The sequence below is a fragment of the Branchiostoma lanceolatum genome, chromosome 9 (assembly GCF_035083965.1).
Source record: "Branchiostoma lanceolatum isolate klBraLanc5 chromosome 9, klBraLanc5.hap2, whole genome shotgun sequence".
Lineage (NCBI taxonomy): Eukaryota > Metazoa > Chordata > Leptocardii > Amphioxiformes > Branchiostomatidae > Branchiostoma > Branchiostoma lanceolatum.
Window position 1 is genome coordinate 13,088,170 of NC_089730.1, and position 15,191 is coordinate 13,103,360.

The 15,191-nt window shown below is 40.5% G+C and overlaps 2 protein-coding genes across 15 annotated transcripts in view; one reads left to right on the plus strand and one right to left on the minus strand.

Annotated features, from left to right (window-relative positions):
* The window catches only part of LOC136441165 (protein crumbs-like), a 59,773-nt gene extending 51,352 nt beyond the window's left edge, over positions 1-8,421 (plus strand). For 7 of the 14 annotated variants that reach the window (XM_066437275.1, XM_066437265.1, XM_066437267.1 and 4 more), the window contains 6 exons: positions 184-405; positions 1,822-2,043; positions 3,109-3,348; positions 4,876-4,986; positions 5,369-5,532; positions 6,073-8,421. In XM_066437275.1, the coding sequence (XP_066293372.1) occupies positions 184-405; positions 1,822-2,043; positions 3,109-3,348; positions 4,876-4,986; positions 5,369-5,532; positions 6,073-6,303 (1,190 nt within the window). In that variant the 3' untranslated portion in view covers positions 6,304-8,421. The remainder of the gene's footprint in view (positions 1-183; positions 406-1,821; positions 2,044-3,108; positions 3,349-4,875; positions 4,987-5,368; positions 5,533-6,072) is intronic. The other 7 variants (XM_066437269.1, XM_066437273.1, XM_066437276.1 and 4 more) reach the window with 3 other exon arrangements.
* Positions 8,422-8,623: 202 nt separating this feature from the next.
* LOC136441167 (uncharacterized) lies at positions 8,624-12,140 on the minus strand. The gene is made up of 3 exons (XM_066437289.1): positions 11,821-12,140; positions 10,060-11,306; positions 8,624-9,923 (listed from the first exon to the last, which is right to left on the minus strand). The coding sequence occupies exons 2-3, from the start codon at positions 11,260-11,262 to the stop codon at positions 9,522-9,524; spliced, it is 1,605 nt and encodes a 534-aa protein (XP_066293386.1). The 5' UTR covers positions 11,263-11,306; positions 11,821-12,140; the 3' UTR covers positions 8,624-9,521.
* Positions 12,141-15,191: the final 3,051 nt, after the last annotated feature.

The window sequence follows — 15,191 nt, forward strand, 5'->3', positions numbered from 1 at the left end:
ACAGATTCCATGCACATGTGTTCTGTGTCAGTCTAACACATCAGACCGAGTGTCCTGTCACCAGTCAGCCACTGATTCCATGATAGTTATGAACATGCTTTGACATACATGATCATCTATATAATGCCATTGTTTATTTTGCTTTGAAAAATGCTCATTAACACTTCCATTTCACCATTGCAGGCCTCCGCTGTGAGAATGACACAAACGAGTGTCTAAACTCTCCCTGTCAGCATGACAGCCTGTGCAATAACACTTTTGGGAGCTACGAGTGCTCTTGTTCCCTTGGATACGTGGGGAGGAACTGTGAAACCCCCAATTGCACAGCTGATCTGTGCTTTAACAATGGCACATGTGATGATAGTGGTTCAGAATGGGTCTGTACCTGTGGAGAAGGGTATGAAGGTACGACAGACTTGGTTCAAACGTTGGATGAAATCTCCATCACACGCAGTACACTGATGTACCTTCCACCTACCAGCCTCTGGTAGCTTTTCTTAGAGGGTTTGGGTCTGTCTTCCTTCAAGAAAATATTTGTTTTTCACCTGTTTTCTTGTCTACTTTCATCATTTTGTGACTGAGTACTTTTCTAGCTGCAGGATCGTGCTTGTTCCCTTGGTAAAATTCAGTTACGTACTGTAGCCTTCATACAGTTTTCCTTGTTGGTGAATGATAACTCCTGTACTGCTTACTTCCTACAAAGGGTTCTTTAGTTTGGTGCTTAGAATCTAACACCTATTTCCTTGGTGCATTGGTGGACTCTGCTCAAAAATTAGCGTTTAACCTCTAGGCTTTACTTCCTTCGGTTTTTCTTTATAGGACTGTTGAGAACTGGGTGAATTAATGCTGTCCTGTAAACACCCTTGGTTGTTAAGAGGTGGTAGATGTAGTACCTCTACATATACTGTTAGGTATTCTCCCTGGTGCGTACAGGCTTTGCAGTGGTTCTGTATATATGTTTATGTAGCTTTGCACTGTTTGTGCCTTTTTTGTGCAACTTGCTGTCTTGGGTGTTTCCTTGGTGCATTCTTTGGTTATTTCCAGAGTTGCTGTCCCCAGTACTGGTGTTTTGTTGGCTTCTGTCCTTGGTGCTGGAACATGTTTTGCAGTTATAACCCAATGTCACGCTCCAGTTAATACTCCATCAACTGTCCACACACCAACATTGTCATCCTCAATGTCAAGACACTCATGATTTAACATCATTTTTTTCAGATCATTTTACAGTCACGTAGAAAAAAAGACAAACATACCGTCACCATTTAGACTAGTCCTCATTTTCATTAATCTGTCTTTAACACTGTACCATCTTATTTTCAGTTTTCTACCACAAACAATGACATTACACTTAGTACTACCATCATCACTGTCACCACACATTGTGTTGCATTATAGTGATGTAGCTATGATTTACTGAAAATCATGTATTGTTAATGCATGTTACAAACTAACAACGTGTGTGATTCATTTCCAAGGTGATCACAGCACCTTGAACCACATCATAATCTTGTAGAAGAACTTATTATTTAGAAAACATATCAGAAAAATATCCTAAATCAGTAACTAGCAGATGATAACCAGGCATTTTCATGGATATGGCCAATTCAATTTCACTCTACAGTTGTTTTGGTTTACAATGTATGTACCTTGGGTTTTGGAAATATAAAGTTGATTTTAAAGAACCGGAACCATTGGATTCCAAGTATCACAGAAGTGGCCATATCAACCATGGATGTCAGTAGTGATTAATTGATTGACATATGCCAATGACTAATCAAAGCTAATCAGCACCAATTCATGCCATACATCCCGACTATACAGGAGAGCGGTGTCAAAATGACATTGACGAATGCACAATCGAAGACCTGTGCCAAAACGGCGCCACTTGTGTCAACTCCCCTGGCGCTTTCCTGTGCAATTGCAGTGCAGGGTTTAAGGGGTCGCGCTGTGAGACTCCGACTTGCGTCCCTAACCCTTGCCTGAATAGCGGTATCTGTGCGCTAGAGGATAGCTGGAGTTGCACTTGTACTGAAGGTTTTGCAGGTAGGGAGGTGTGCTAGGCAGGCTACTCCATATCTTGGTGACATTTATTTAGACTTTCTCTAACACAGTATGCTAGCACTAACACTTAAGTTGCAGTGAAGATTTAATAGCTATACCTGCAGCCCTCTGTCTTGGATGCAGGTTCATGTTTTATTTACTTACATATGACCTCATCCTTCTAACTGTTTGCATACAAGTATTTTTGAAAATGTGCATGCAAGTCTGTCATATAGGGATTTAATCTTCTGTTGTTAACCTTCAGTATAAATCCACCATAGCTAGTTCACCATGATTCTAATAACATCTTCTGTTCTCTGGTGAAATACATTTTTAGCTAATATTGCTAGCAAGCATCATGCTTACATTTGCCTATTCTAGGTATTATTCAATTTGTACTAACATTATGTTTCATTGTCATATCTATAGAACATTCATATTGCAACACCATCACTAACACTGCCTCCACATTTCATATCATCTTAGTTGGGATTAACTTTTCTCTTGAAAGATGTTTTTCTTTCAGACTAACCATTTCATGACACATTCAGATCATTACATATTATGATAGCTTTAATTTGACTTAGAAATGTCTGTAGTTTTAGTTAGAGTTTTTTTCTTCCTTTTCTATGAGCACTCAAAGCATTCACTAATTTTACATGGCTTCTCATTTAAAGCTTCAGAACTATCTATCCTGTTTCTGGGTGCATAGGTTTATCATTGCTTTGATATTTTCTGTTATTAACAGAAGATTGTCAGCTTTTCTTTCCTTCTTTTGCAGGTGGTTCTGTTAACATAGACCAATTACTTGTAGGTTTGGTGTCTTTGCTTCATCTCTTGGCTTCATATATGCAGCTAAATCTTCAGTGGTGTCTTTTTGTTCACAGCTGTTAATGCTTTTTTTCCCTTTGGCGGATTTGGTACTTCATTAATATTGCCTTGGCTTTGGTTTCCTTCATTGCGAAGTGACTCTACCTGCTACATTTTCCTCACTTAAATCTGTGCCAACAGTTAAAGTTCTTTTATGATGAGGTGAGGATTATAACACTGCCGTTGTGGCTTTGCTAGGTGAGAGATGTGGAATTCGAGGACCATGCGCCGACTTCCCCTGCCAAAATGGAGCCAACTGTTCCCAGAACGTGAACGCCAACCCCATGACGTTTGACTGTGAGTGTGCGTATGGTTGGGACGGAGACGACTGTACTGCGGAGGTGGACTGGTGTGCATCCAGCCCTTGTGAGAACAACGGGAACTGCAGCAGTGTCAACACACAAGGCTTCACATGCGCCTGTGAGCCCTGGCTGGCTGGTGAGTGCAAACTGACGTCTAATGTCTTCATATTTGCACTCTTGTAAATGTACATGTAACGTTGGGTAACCTAAATTCGTGGGGTACTTAAAGTCGGGATTTTTCGAAAACGGGGTATTTAGGGATATGTGCTAGATGCAAAATCAGTTATAACGCCAGCAATGCAAAGCAGATAGACTAACGTATTCAGAACTGGCTGAAAAGCTTCGATAACCATGCATTAGAAGTTGGCGACGTCAAAAACCCTCCGTCCCTTATTGACAGAGTCTGGGGGCTTCGTGGGAGAATCACCCAGCACGGTTGTTCGCTGTTTTATAAGACAAATGTCACATCTCCTGCCTGCTAAACACAATTATTTATAAGACAACTTATTACAATCTCTTTTGCTAACCTGCAACTGGATTCTAAGTGTGATCAATCATCAAAACTCCTCTCTGTTGCTACAACCTACGGCACGTGTATTTTCCCGCCGCCATATTGTTAACCAGAATCCTGTTGTCAAGCAGACGACAAAGGTTTGTGAGGAACACTTTTTGTCTAAATGCTGCGTGTGATAGTGGACTGAGGAAGATATTTTCCTCAAAGTTTGCTCCTAACACAACAAGGAACACATGGACATATTGGTATTACCATTGCTACGGCATCCAGCTAACTTCCCATGAATAATGTAACGTTACACGTTGCCCGATGATGACGATGGGCCGACTTTGAGTGAAGTTCTACCGACTCAACACACGGGTTGTTCCCGAACTGGCCTGATGTGTGCGGTACGGCCGTTTTTTTCGTGTATTTTTTTTACTTGGACACGTCTATATCCATAGCACTCTCCTCAAGCCAAGGATAGAACGAATAGCTGCTGTATAAAATGTGATCAGCGGTAAGATATTCAAGACGAATCTTCTCTCCCGAATTAATGTGCCCCCCTGTCCGACAGCACCGTAATTGTGCGTGCGGCGGACGGTAGTTTGAAGTTGAAATATTATGGTGTCAGCACGACTAGAGACAAAATCTACCATATATATGATTAGTGCAAAGATAGTACATGATACTGACAGAATAATAGAAAAAAGGATGGTTTATTGTTCTGCTAGATTGATTTCAGTCAACCATTATCGGAAAAATCCCGAATTTAGGTTACCCAACGTTATACCTTTTCATTGACAATGTTGGAGAGACATTAGGGCTGAAGAGTACATAATATACTGCTTTGAAGTTCATTTTTTTAGTCAAATATTTCCATCACAAAGAATTTTACTCCTGAAATGGAGATTTGTTTTATAAATACATGTAATGTCAAAAAAGATGCATGCTCCTCTTGCATGAAGATCCAATCCAAAGTAGGTCCCATGACAAGTTGAAATGTTGGGATGACGGCATCTTGAAATTTAGAAATGATATTACAAATTTGAAGGAGCCTGAATGAATCAATGCACTGATACATGTTTTTATGAAGGTTAGCTTTGCTTAGACTTGATAGAAAACATCAGAAGTTTCCTTATCTAGACATATGTTGTTGTTTTTCCATAGGACCCACTTGTGAGGAGGACAAGGACGACTGTCTGTCCAACCCATGTTTGAATGGAGCCACCTGTAGGGACAGGACGGGAGAAGTGGGGGTGGAATGTGCATGTACTCCATGTAAGTCATGTGCTCACAATTTCGGATTGTAGTGAGTCTTGAGTTAATGCACTAATTACCTTTGCCGAGAAGGTTATGATTTGGGTAGCGTTTGTGTGTATGTGTGTATGTATGTAAAAGACTAGCATAACTTGAGAAGGCTCGGATGGATTGTCTTGGTATTTGGTATGTGGGTAGGTCTTGATGGGACCTGAAAATGATTAGATTTTGGGCCCCCTAGCGGCTTGTTACGGTACTGCAGTGGAACTTCCTGTTTGGATATCTTGTGTTCTGGACATGCTATGGTCAAACATTAGCACACTTTTGCTTAATACCCATATGGAGTTACACTGCATGTGCATTCCTGTTTCTCATACATTTTTGATAATGCTTTCCATCTCAGACTGGAAGGGTGAGACATGTGATGAGGACCGTAACGAGTGTGAGGAGCCTGAGGAAGAGGAGTACCGCTGTCCTCTCAACGTCACAGCATCAGACTGTGAGAACCTCGAGGGAAACTTCACCTGTATGTGTTTATCTGGCTGGGCTGGGGAGTACTGTAGAGAGGTGAGATTTACGGAATTTAGTAGTGCAGAAAATTGATCACTAAAAGTATGGGAAGATCCTGGTAATGTGGCAGATCTAAGCCTTATTTTTCAACTTGATGAAAGTTCTATGAAGAGAATTGGAATGCTGGCTATTGTTGCTCTATTGACCTGTAGGCTATACTGAAAGTTGCAGTCCTAAGGACATTGTGTTGAGCTGTACATGCACTTTCCATGTGAAAAAGATCTACAGGAGTTTCCATGCAAGGTTTTCAGTTACTATTAGCCACTGTAAATGCAGAAATGTTTGTGGTGGTTTTATGTTCGCATTTTTCGCAGTGATTTTAAACTTGAAACCACCGCAAAACCTTTTGCCCACCTATGACTGTAGCGTTACTATTATTTCAAACGCGAAATTAAGACCACTGCGAACACTCAATTGTCTCCCTACTGCGAAATAAAAACCACGCAAACTGAAAAGTTATATGCATTTACAGTAATTAAAAGTGTCTAGAGATAAACTTAAACTTTTGTTTGTTATTTTCCCCCGTTCGTTGCCTAGGAGGTGCCGACCACCCTAGGACGGGGAACCGACCTGGGGCTGATCCTGGGCCCCTCCATTGCAGCGGCCATCTTGCTCCTCATCATCATCCTCCTGGTCCTCCTCCTCCTCATGAAGAGCAAGAGAGCGACGCGCGGCACGTACAGCCCCAGCAGACAAGAGATGACAGGATCCAGGGGGGTAGAGATGGGGGGGATGCTGAAACCACCCCCTGAGGAGAGGCTAATTTAGTAACAAACTTGTTTTCCTGTCCATTGTACAAAGTTGTGTATGAATTCTTCTGAAGATATCTTATATAAGATGTTGTTTGTTGAGATGTACTGTTCTGCCTTGACGTGTTTGTACATTCCATGTCATATACATGTTTGTCTTGTGATAAGTTTTTTAAACTTGTGAAGTAATTCTAAAATGAAGTATTTAGATGTGTGTTGTTATGAATACTTGACTCATAGCACATTTATGGTTATCTATAGATTTAGAAATATTGTCATTCTTAAGTTAAAACAAACACTGGGTGCTAGTCAAACAGCATCATGGCATTTAGTTGCAATCTCTACAGGGCCACACCTCAAGTCATGTAGCCTCAGTCTCAGCCATTCTGCAGGATTCTAACAAGCTATTTGGCCTTTTGCCAATGGAATAAAGAAGACATGAGCGTTGTCTGACTCTGAGGCTAATTAGTAAACACTAATCAGTATGTGCTTTCAGATGTTGTATGTTCAATGTATTATAGCTGTTGCTTAATTACTATTCTGAAGAAAACAAAGTCTTTGTTGTAATATCAGTTCCTGTTCTTTAATATTTGAAAGTGAAATGTTCCTGTATTTTTGTGTGTATGTGTAATGTTAGAATGATTATATCAGGGAACAGTGAAATTATGTAGTTAATGGCACAGATATAATGTTTTAAGTGTATGTTGTTAGTTTATAAGTAGTCATGTCCGTCAGAGTTTAGCATCACAAGAGGATATTTTTAGTAAAATTGTGATATTTTTGTTGTAGTGTTGTTTCACATACAAACGCTGGATCGTCTGTGAATGATCAAATATTAGCGATGTCTTTTAGCAATATCAAATCCCACCTCATTATTAGTATATGATACATTATTTTGTTTTGTCAATTTTAGCCACTAATATGTAACAATGTGTATAAAGATTTTAATTTATGTTTATGAGTTTAATATTGGTATGTTGAAACTATGGACTCACATAGCCACTAAAAGTACCTAATTCTACATGTACAGGAATTGATTGATTGTAATCCCTCCAAGCTTAAGCATATAAGCTCATCATAATTAATGTGACTTGCTAAGCTGTTAAGGAATGTAGCAAACAGTATTAACTGATTTTGTTTCACACTTGTCAGTTGAGTAGTTGACCAACTTGCATGTAGAAACTGAATGTTACATGCTTTTGGGAAGTGCTTGTCTTATTTTCTATGTGATTCCACTGCTTGTTGCATCTAATAATGTGTGTGAGTTGCCAAATCTTGCTTTAATACACCTTGCTTTCTTGATGGATTGTGTGAACTTTGAAATGAAAAAAATTCTGTACTTGAAGATACTTATTTTGTTACAAAGTTTGGGAATGCCACAAGGTAAGCAAGGCTTGCTTAATTGTGCTTTATATTTAGATTTTTGTCACTGTATAATAGTGCACAATACCTCACTAGTATGTCAGGTTGCTCATATAATTTTGAATATGCAAAATAAGCTGGATTATCAAACCTGTAAAATTATAAGTTAAAGTTACCAACATCGCAAGACTTATCACACCATTTTTTCTGTGTCTTAAGATAACATTTGTGGAATTTTTTTTGTCATTGGTTAATGTTTTGAATGGATAGTTGTACAGCATGAATGCTAGTTTTGGTTGTTTCCCAAGTGACAGAAGGAAAATTTACCTGACAAAATTTTCTAACTTCATTGACTTGTTACCCTATCATGACATCAAGTAGAGGAATGTGTGTATGACTTTCAAGTGTTTGGAACATGACTTTTAGATTAGAAATGTTAATAGTAGAAATTATCTGGAAATTCGTTTTGAAAAGACAAGGCTTCAGATTAATGGTTGAAGCTATACACTAGAGGAAGGTTGACAGAAAATAGTCTTTATTTGCATGACAAAGAATACAGAACAACAGATATTTTTGGCAATGAATTTTGAAGAATGCATACAGGTTTGAAAGTGTGAATTCTCTTTGATCAGTTTGTACTTACGCTTTTTGATGAATTTGTACAGAAGAAATAAGATTTGTCTCATTGGCTTTGCCTGTAGTTTGACCCACATATCTGGGCATGTCAAGCTTACAGTGTTACAGCGATGCAGATTCAATAAATTTTGTAATTGCATTTCAGAGCCATCTTGTCTTTGTTGCTGCCCTTTCTTTCAAAGCAAACCAATTCTCTCTCTGTGTGAAAATATATATATATATATAGAGAGAGAGAGAGGGGGAGAGAGAGTTTTCTTACTCCAAATACTGCAGTCAAGAACAGTGGTCAGAACACCTTGATTTAATGATATTTTCAGAGTGTAGTCTGTAATAAGTACACATTGATATGTTTGTGCAATGGATGTATTAGGAACATGTGAACCTGGGATTTGGTGGTCCTCAGCTACCATGACACACAGTGAATTGGACTGATGAGCAGTTGTAGTTCTTCTCAAAGAAATAAATCCCAGTTTAAGAAGTTTCAGAGTGTAAGCTTCTAAACATGCCAGTGCTTTTAAATATATTGGTCAAACACCAGGTATAACTTCTGTAAACCGTTTTCTTCTTCACTGAATAAGTTAATCTTACATCAATAAATTAATCTGTCATTAATGTTACCAAGCCCAGCAGGTAACACATGTTCTTGAAAAAGGCTGAGTAAAACATAAATAGCCAATTTAATCATTGGTAAACTAGTTCTATGTGTCAGACAGAATTTCCTAAAATCCTCTCCATATGCACCTTCTAAAACAGCAAAGAAAAATCTATAACTCCTGTCAAATCTGACTTGCAGCTCTGTATGTCTATGGCAAGTCCTTTTGACAAAATATATACTAGGCAAACTATGTGCAGCTGCTCAGAGATAGGTATTGCACATCATCAAACTTCCCTACACGCACTGATGTTTCATCAAATTACCATCAACACTTCAAATAAGATGAAAATTAAAGGTACTTAGGTATTATTCTACCTTTAGATCTTATCCTGAAAGAACTCTGAGTACTGACTTTGAAAACAAGGAGACTGAACTGACAACTTTGTTTATATAGTATTACATGGACCAAGGTAGAGCAGAAAAACAAGTACCACATTCTATATCAACTTCAAAGTAGCCCTTGTGTAAAGTCCTCTACTGAGGTAGATGGTGTCATGCTCTTCCTTCTCTTCTATCTCACAGAAAGATATCACTTGATGGGGTGACATTAACAGATAACAGTAAGTACGTGTATTATAATCATCTTAGTACAGCTTCCTAGGATAGAGACGTGGGCTGGGTGTGTCCTCAACAGGTTTCCATGGCAACCGGTGGTGGGGTGGTGGCCAGGATGGTGGGTCAGACCCCCCTTGACCTCTGTACTGTGACCTAAAGCGATGGTGTAACAGATCTTCCTGTGGCCTCACAACAACCCCACCACCCTGTTGGTAGTTGAGTAAGGTGTTACCATTGGGCGGTTGGTAGTCGAGGTAGTCTATAATGTCCATACTGCGGTAAACCTGCTCCACATAGCCAGGCTCTGCACAGAGCTGCGGGTGGGGGGCCTCGGGATGGAGGTCAGCATAGGTGTGCCAGGAGGGGAAGAACACTGGACTGGCTGGTACTGAGGGTGGCTGCGCCGGCTCTAAAGGGACCTGCAGTGTCTCCTGGGTAGGAAAGGAGTGGAAATGATTACCATGTTGAAAAGCACAATCAACAACAATTTCAAAAGCACAAAACCAAACCGTGGCACATACTTAATAAATGTGAGTAAAGTTGTATTTGAGAAAATAATGTACAAACCTGTACATGTTGGTTGGCTAAGTAGTATTTGCCTTCTTGGTTGATGTAACAGGTTTTCTGATTGGCAGGCTGGATAGCATCAACTTCCATAGGAGCTTCCTCATGACCATTTACAGTTGAGAATTTTTCCTGCAACTCATAAGGTGTATAATGATTTATAGCAAAACGCTGTGAGCCAACAGTATTACTGGAAACCTCTGGCCTTTCTTCGGATGTATGATTAATAGCTGTCACTTTTGCTGAAGCAGGTGTTTTGCTCTTTTCCTTTTCTGCATGCACCAAAAAGCTATGCTGCTTTCTCATCAGTTGACAGAGTTCCAGTTGGACCTCGCTGAAGTACTTCCTACCAACGAAAATCTTCTCAGGCTGCAATGATGACAGTAGGTTGGTTGAAATCTTGGAGAAGGATGGCTTTTCTGGCAGTATGCTGGGTAGTTTTGGAGGGATGGCTGGAGTTATAGGCTCAATTTCCATTGCTGAAGATGTAACTAAAGATGCTGGGGTGGATGTCTTCACTTGATTGATTATAGGAGTATAGAGAGGGTCCAGAGATGGACCTGGACTTTGTGCTATGTTCTGATGCAGGTTCTGTACAGATGGACTGTAGTCCAGATCCTGCAGCCTGACAGGCTTACTCAGCTCTGCATCTGACAAGTCCAAAATCTTCCTCATGTCTTCTTCAGCTTTGGCATGAGTTTCTTTAGAGATGTGAATCCCGTCACGATGGATTGCTTCAGACCTCTTGCCTTTGTTAAAGATGCCGATCTTCTGAGTTAACCTACTTCGTGTGATGAGTGCAGAATTGTTACCTTGATTGACATCCTTCAAAGCAGATCTCTCCATTTTAGCTCTTGTTTTCTTCTTGAATTCTGCCTTTTCTTGACGGTCAACCTTTCTTTGGCTGTGGTCAGCGCTCTTGCTCCTGCCTCTGGTCCTCCTGTGACGAGTCTTCTGTGCAGCTCTCGTATCCATCATGTCAGTTTCCGCTATGTCTACAGTAGTGACAGTTGTATTATTTTTCACTGGTCCTCTCCCTTTCTTTCTGGCTGAGTCCTTTCTTGTGTTAGAGGAAGAAGTGTGAGCTAAGGTGTCTTGGTGTTTCTGAAACACCTTGAGGATTGCTTTCCTCTGCTTGCTGGGGTCAGCATCAGATGGTAGCTTCTTTAAAGTCTTCAGTTGCCTGTGTCTTGAATATTTTCCCATGAATTGAATTTGATTATTCAAAGTTTTCCTGCAGAAAAAAAAACCTAGTGAAAGAAGCAAAATAGTGTTTCATCAGCCGGTAATCAAGAGACTCAACACTCATATCAACTCAGTTGGCCAAGGAGGTTAAAAGATAGATATTCCTTTTATGAAGAACTACCTACAGTCTGGTTACTTTTCTAATTCAATTTGCAAATTTGTAGAACTCTACATTACACAGAGTCAGTCTCTGGAGAATGACCTTAAACTTCTTATAACGTGCTTTGAATAACCGGACATACACCAACAGTTATAACCAGCAGGTAGGTGTGTAGTTGTCCTAATCTTCCTCGTTATTGCCACAAACAATGGAAGTCATTTTACTACAAAATCTTTGCTCTGAATGATTTCTGCTCCACCGACCACCTTGCGTTTACTCGAACTTGCCAACAGAGGCATTACTGGGCGAAGCGGCGCCCGAATTGCATGTTCAAGTAATGCACCATGTATTCGCTAGATCTGACCCCTTGAGCTACACTGGCTAAAGCGTGAAAAAGACACGGATTTCTTAGGTCTTACCTCTCAAAAGGATGCAGAAGTAGACATTTTCCAGACTCCTCCAAATCGAACCCCCCGCCCAGCTGCAGAGTAAGTGTCATGGCGCACGCTTCGATCAGTTTCTGTAACTGCAATGTCATTGGTTATAACTTTCGCTATCTGACCAATAACAGCTAGGGTTACTCTCGGTCATTAAAATTTGCATAAAGAATAAAAAGATCAATTTGAACGACGATAATCGTTCAATAACAACAGCTTTTTAGGTTGATACCTACTCGAAGACAACATGCCGAATATAGATTATGTAGGACATTTCTATCAATATTTTGGCAGAGCAATATCATTGGCCAATCAGAGGCATGCGTGAAACGGGTAACTAAGGTCACTAAGGTCAACCTCGGTCATTGAACTTGCTTGAAATATGATGAGACACAAGAAATTAATAACGAAATGTAGCTCATCTTTCTGTACCGCAAGTCTTTGATGTTTATAAACCTTCCTGATACTGTAAACAAAAATCAATAGTTTCAATATTCCATATTCTAATAATTTTCAGTGACGTAATTTGATGAACCAATCAAATTAAGTGTATCAGAACCTTGAAATTCAAACGGTAGAATTCGAAAATGATTATGACGCTTGATGGAACTTGGTAACAACTTGTTTGTTTTGCGACCGCCATACAGCGTTCACTTCTCAACAACGGGGTCCAAACCAACTGCGTTGCCGGTGCCGACGGGCCAAAGGTAAGGTTCTGAAGGTTGTCTTTGTATGTTGGTATCTGGTAAAGCAAGGAGGCTGTTGTGCGTTCATCAACAAGTATGTGCGCTTTCAGACTCAGCCCAGGACATGCCCTCCCCGTTTGTCGTTAGTATAAACATAATTTTCCTCATTGAAAAAAAAGCTGCCGGATGGGCGCTTGAAACGTTTGAGTATACAAATGAAATAATCCAGTAGTAAAGATTCAATTTCATTCCTCCATCATTCACGGTTGGATAAATGATTCTTGATAGATTTTTTTGATCTTATATAACGTTACAACAGCAAATAATGTTATATGTAGAACTGTTATGTGAAACACTGCATTTTTACAGTGACCAGACTGAAGCTATGGATGACCGCATGGACGGGTCTGACAACTCTAGTCGCCCGGCGTCCACACCACGCCACCCCATCAGTCCCTCTCCGGACCCAGTCTGTGGCATCTGTCATGGCGAGTTCTGGAACCCCAAAGGTCTGAAATGTTTTCACACCTTCTGTAGAGACTGTTTGCAGCAGCATGCCTACATTAGTGGTGGGGATCCACGTATAACTTGTCCCACTTGCCAGGAAACGGTATTGCTCCCTTCAGATGGAATTGACGGTTTACCATGCAACATATACCTGGACCTGATGAAGAGAGCAAAAGCACTGGCGACTTTTAATGGCAATTTGTACAAAGCAGAAATAAAGACTGGGCACAGTCGTGATGATCGCAATAGTGACATCCAATGCAGGAAGTTAGAATGCCGGCAAAGCTCCACTTCAGATGTCACAGGTTTGGAAACTCTTGTACAGAGTTGCAGGGCTAAGCTGCAAGAAAGAGACCTAGTGATGAAGGAACTGAATCAGCAAGGCATAGAGATAAAGCACAACATGCTGGATATAAAGCAGCAAGTACATGATCTTGTACAGCAGATCATCTCAGATTTAAACCACCAAGAACTAAAGCTGATTAAGGATCTAGAAAGCAGACATAGCAAGAATATCTCTGCATTATCAAAGGCAAAGGCATCAATTGACAAAAGCAGTGACTTGCTGCAAGAAGCCTGTGACAATGCAGACAGGTTAATTTGTGGTGACAGTCACAGTGCCAACGCGATAGACCATAGTCAAATGGAATTGTCAAGATTACTGGCGGACTTGTCAAAACCCTTCCACGTCAAAAAATTCCAGTTCCTTCCCGTCACTCAGAACATTGCGGTCAAGGGACTTGGTACTATTGTTTGCAGCCCGATAACAATATCTACTGACGAGTTGAAAGCTATTCAGAGTCATGGTGGCGTCTTCATAGATGACAGACTTAAGGCTACAGCCAAGAAATCACCGGTTTGTCAGGAACCTGAAAACAGCAATGACAACAATTCTAAGGGGATGGCAAGAGTAGACAATCCAGATGTTGAGTCAACCCATGCATTAAGGAAAGAAATAAAGAAAACAATAGACCAGAAGCGTAAGATGTCTGATGCGACCATTTCCAGCAAGGCATCTGAGGAGACAATTCCACACAAGACTTCTAATAAGACCATTCCCTGCAAGACATCTAATAAGACCATTCCCCGAAAGACATCTAATGAGACCTTTCCCAGCTTGACTTCTGAGGAGACAATTCCCCACAAGACATCTGAAGAGACGATTCCACACAAGACTTCTAATAAGACCATTCCCCGCAAAACATTCAATAAGACCATTCCCCGCAAGACATCTGATGAGACCTTTCCCAGCAAGACATCTGATGAGACCTTTCCCAGCAAGACATCTGAAGAGACAATTCAACGCAAGACATCTGATAAGACCGTTCGCCGGAAGACACCTGATGACGCAATTCCCTGTAAGATATATGATGAGACCATTCCCCATAAGACGTCTGTTGAGACCTTTCCCTGCAAGATATCTGATGAGATCATTTCCCGAAACAGAAGCAATCATTCCGCAACAAAAGCTGTTTCAAGGGAGTTTGAAACTGTTCCCTTAAAAACTAGAAGCACATACCATCCAGTGAGAGACACATCAAACATTCAAAGACATGTAAGCAAGAACACAAGTTCTAAGGCCACCTCCCAAGAGAGAAGAAATGGTTCTTTGACAAAAGCCGTCCCAAGGGAAAGTGCTCTGTTAAAAGCTGCTGGTACTGGACATCATCTCTCTGGTGGGTCAAAAATTCCAAGACCTGTACATGTACAGAAGTCCATTACGGACAACCAAGTGGAGAAAAGTTCTTTCCTTGCAAGGCTCCCCACTCCAAGTGAAGTTGAGCTTACACTCAGTACATCCAGCAACAGCTCTTCAAGTACCACACAAAAGCAGTCAACATACCCACAAACTACACTTGATTCTACATCTCAGAATGCCACTGATAGAAGAACTGGTCTTACTAGGGTATTTAACCACCCAAAACCATTTCCACAGAAATTTAACAGTCCTTCAATGCCAACAGATCCTTTCAAGAAAGATGCCTGCAAAGGAAACAATGTCAAGTCAAACCACCAGAAAGAAGCTCTTCAGAAAGCTAAAAACCACAGTCCTTCCATAGCAGCATCAAGTTCAACATTGGCAGATAAGAAGAGATCAGTTAGCAGCAAAGGAACCAGTGTGAAGTCAAACTTCCTGGCCACTCTACAGAAAGGTAACAA

Bases quoted from the DNA above. Each gene is read 5' to 3' on its own strand.
- LOC136441167 (XM_066437289.1), bottom strand. From the start codon at position 11,262: ATGGGAAAATATTCAAGACACAGGCAACTGAAGACTTTAAAGAAGCTA. The intron at 9,924-10,059 runs GTTTGTACATTA...TTTCCTACCCAG, and splicing joins TAGCCAACCAACATGTACAG to GAGACACTGCAGGTCCCTTT.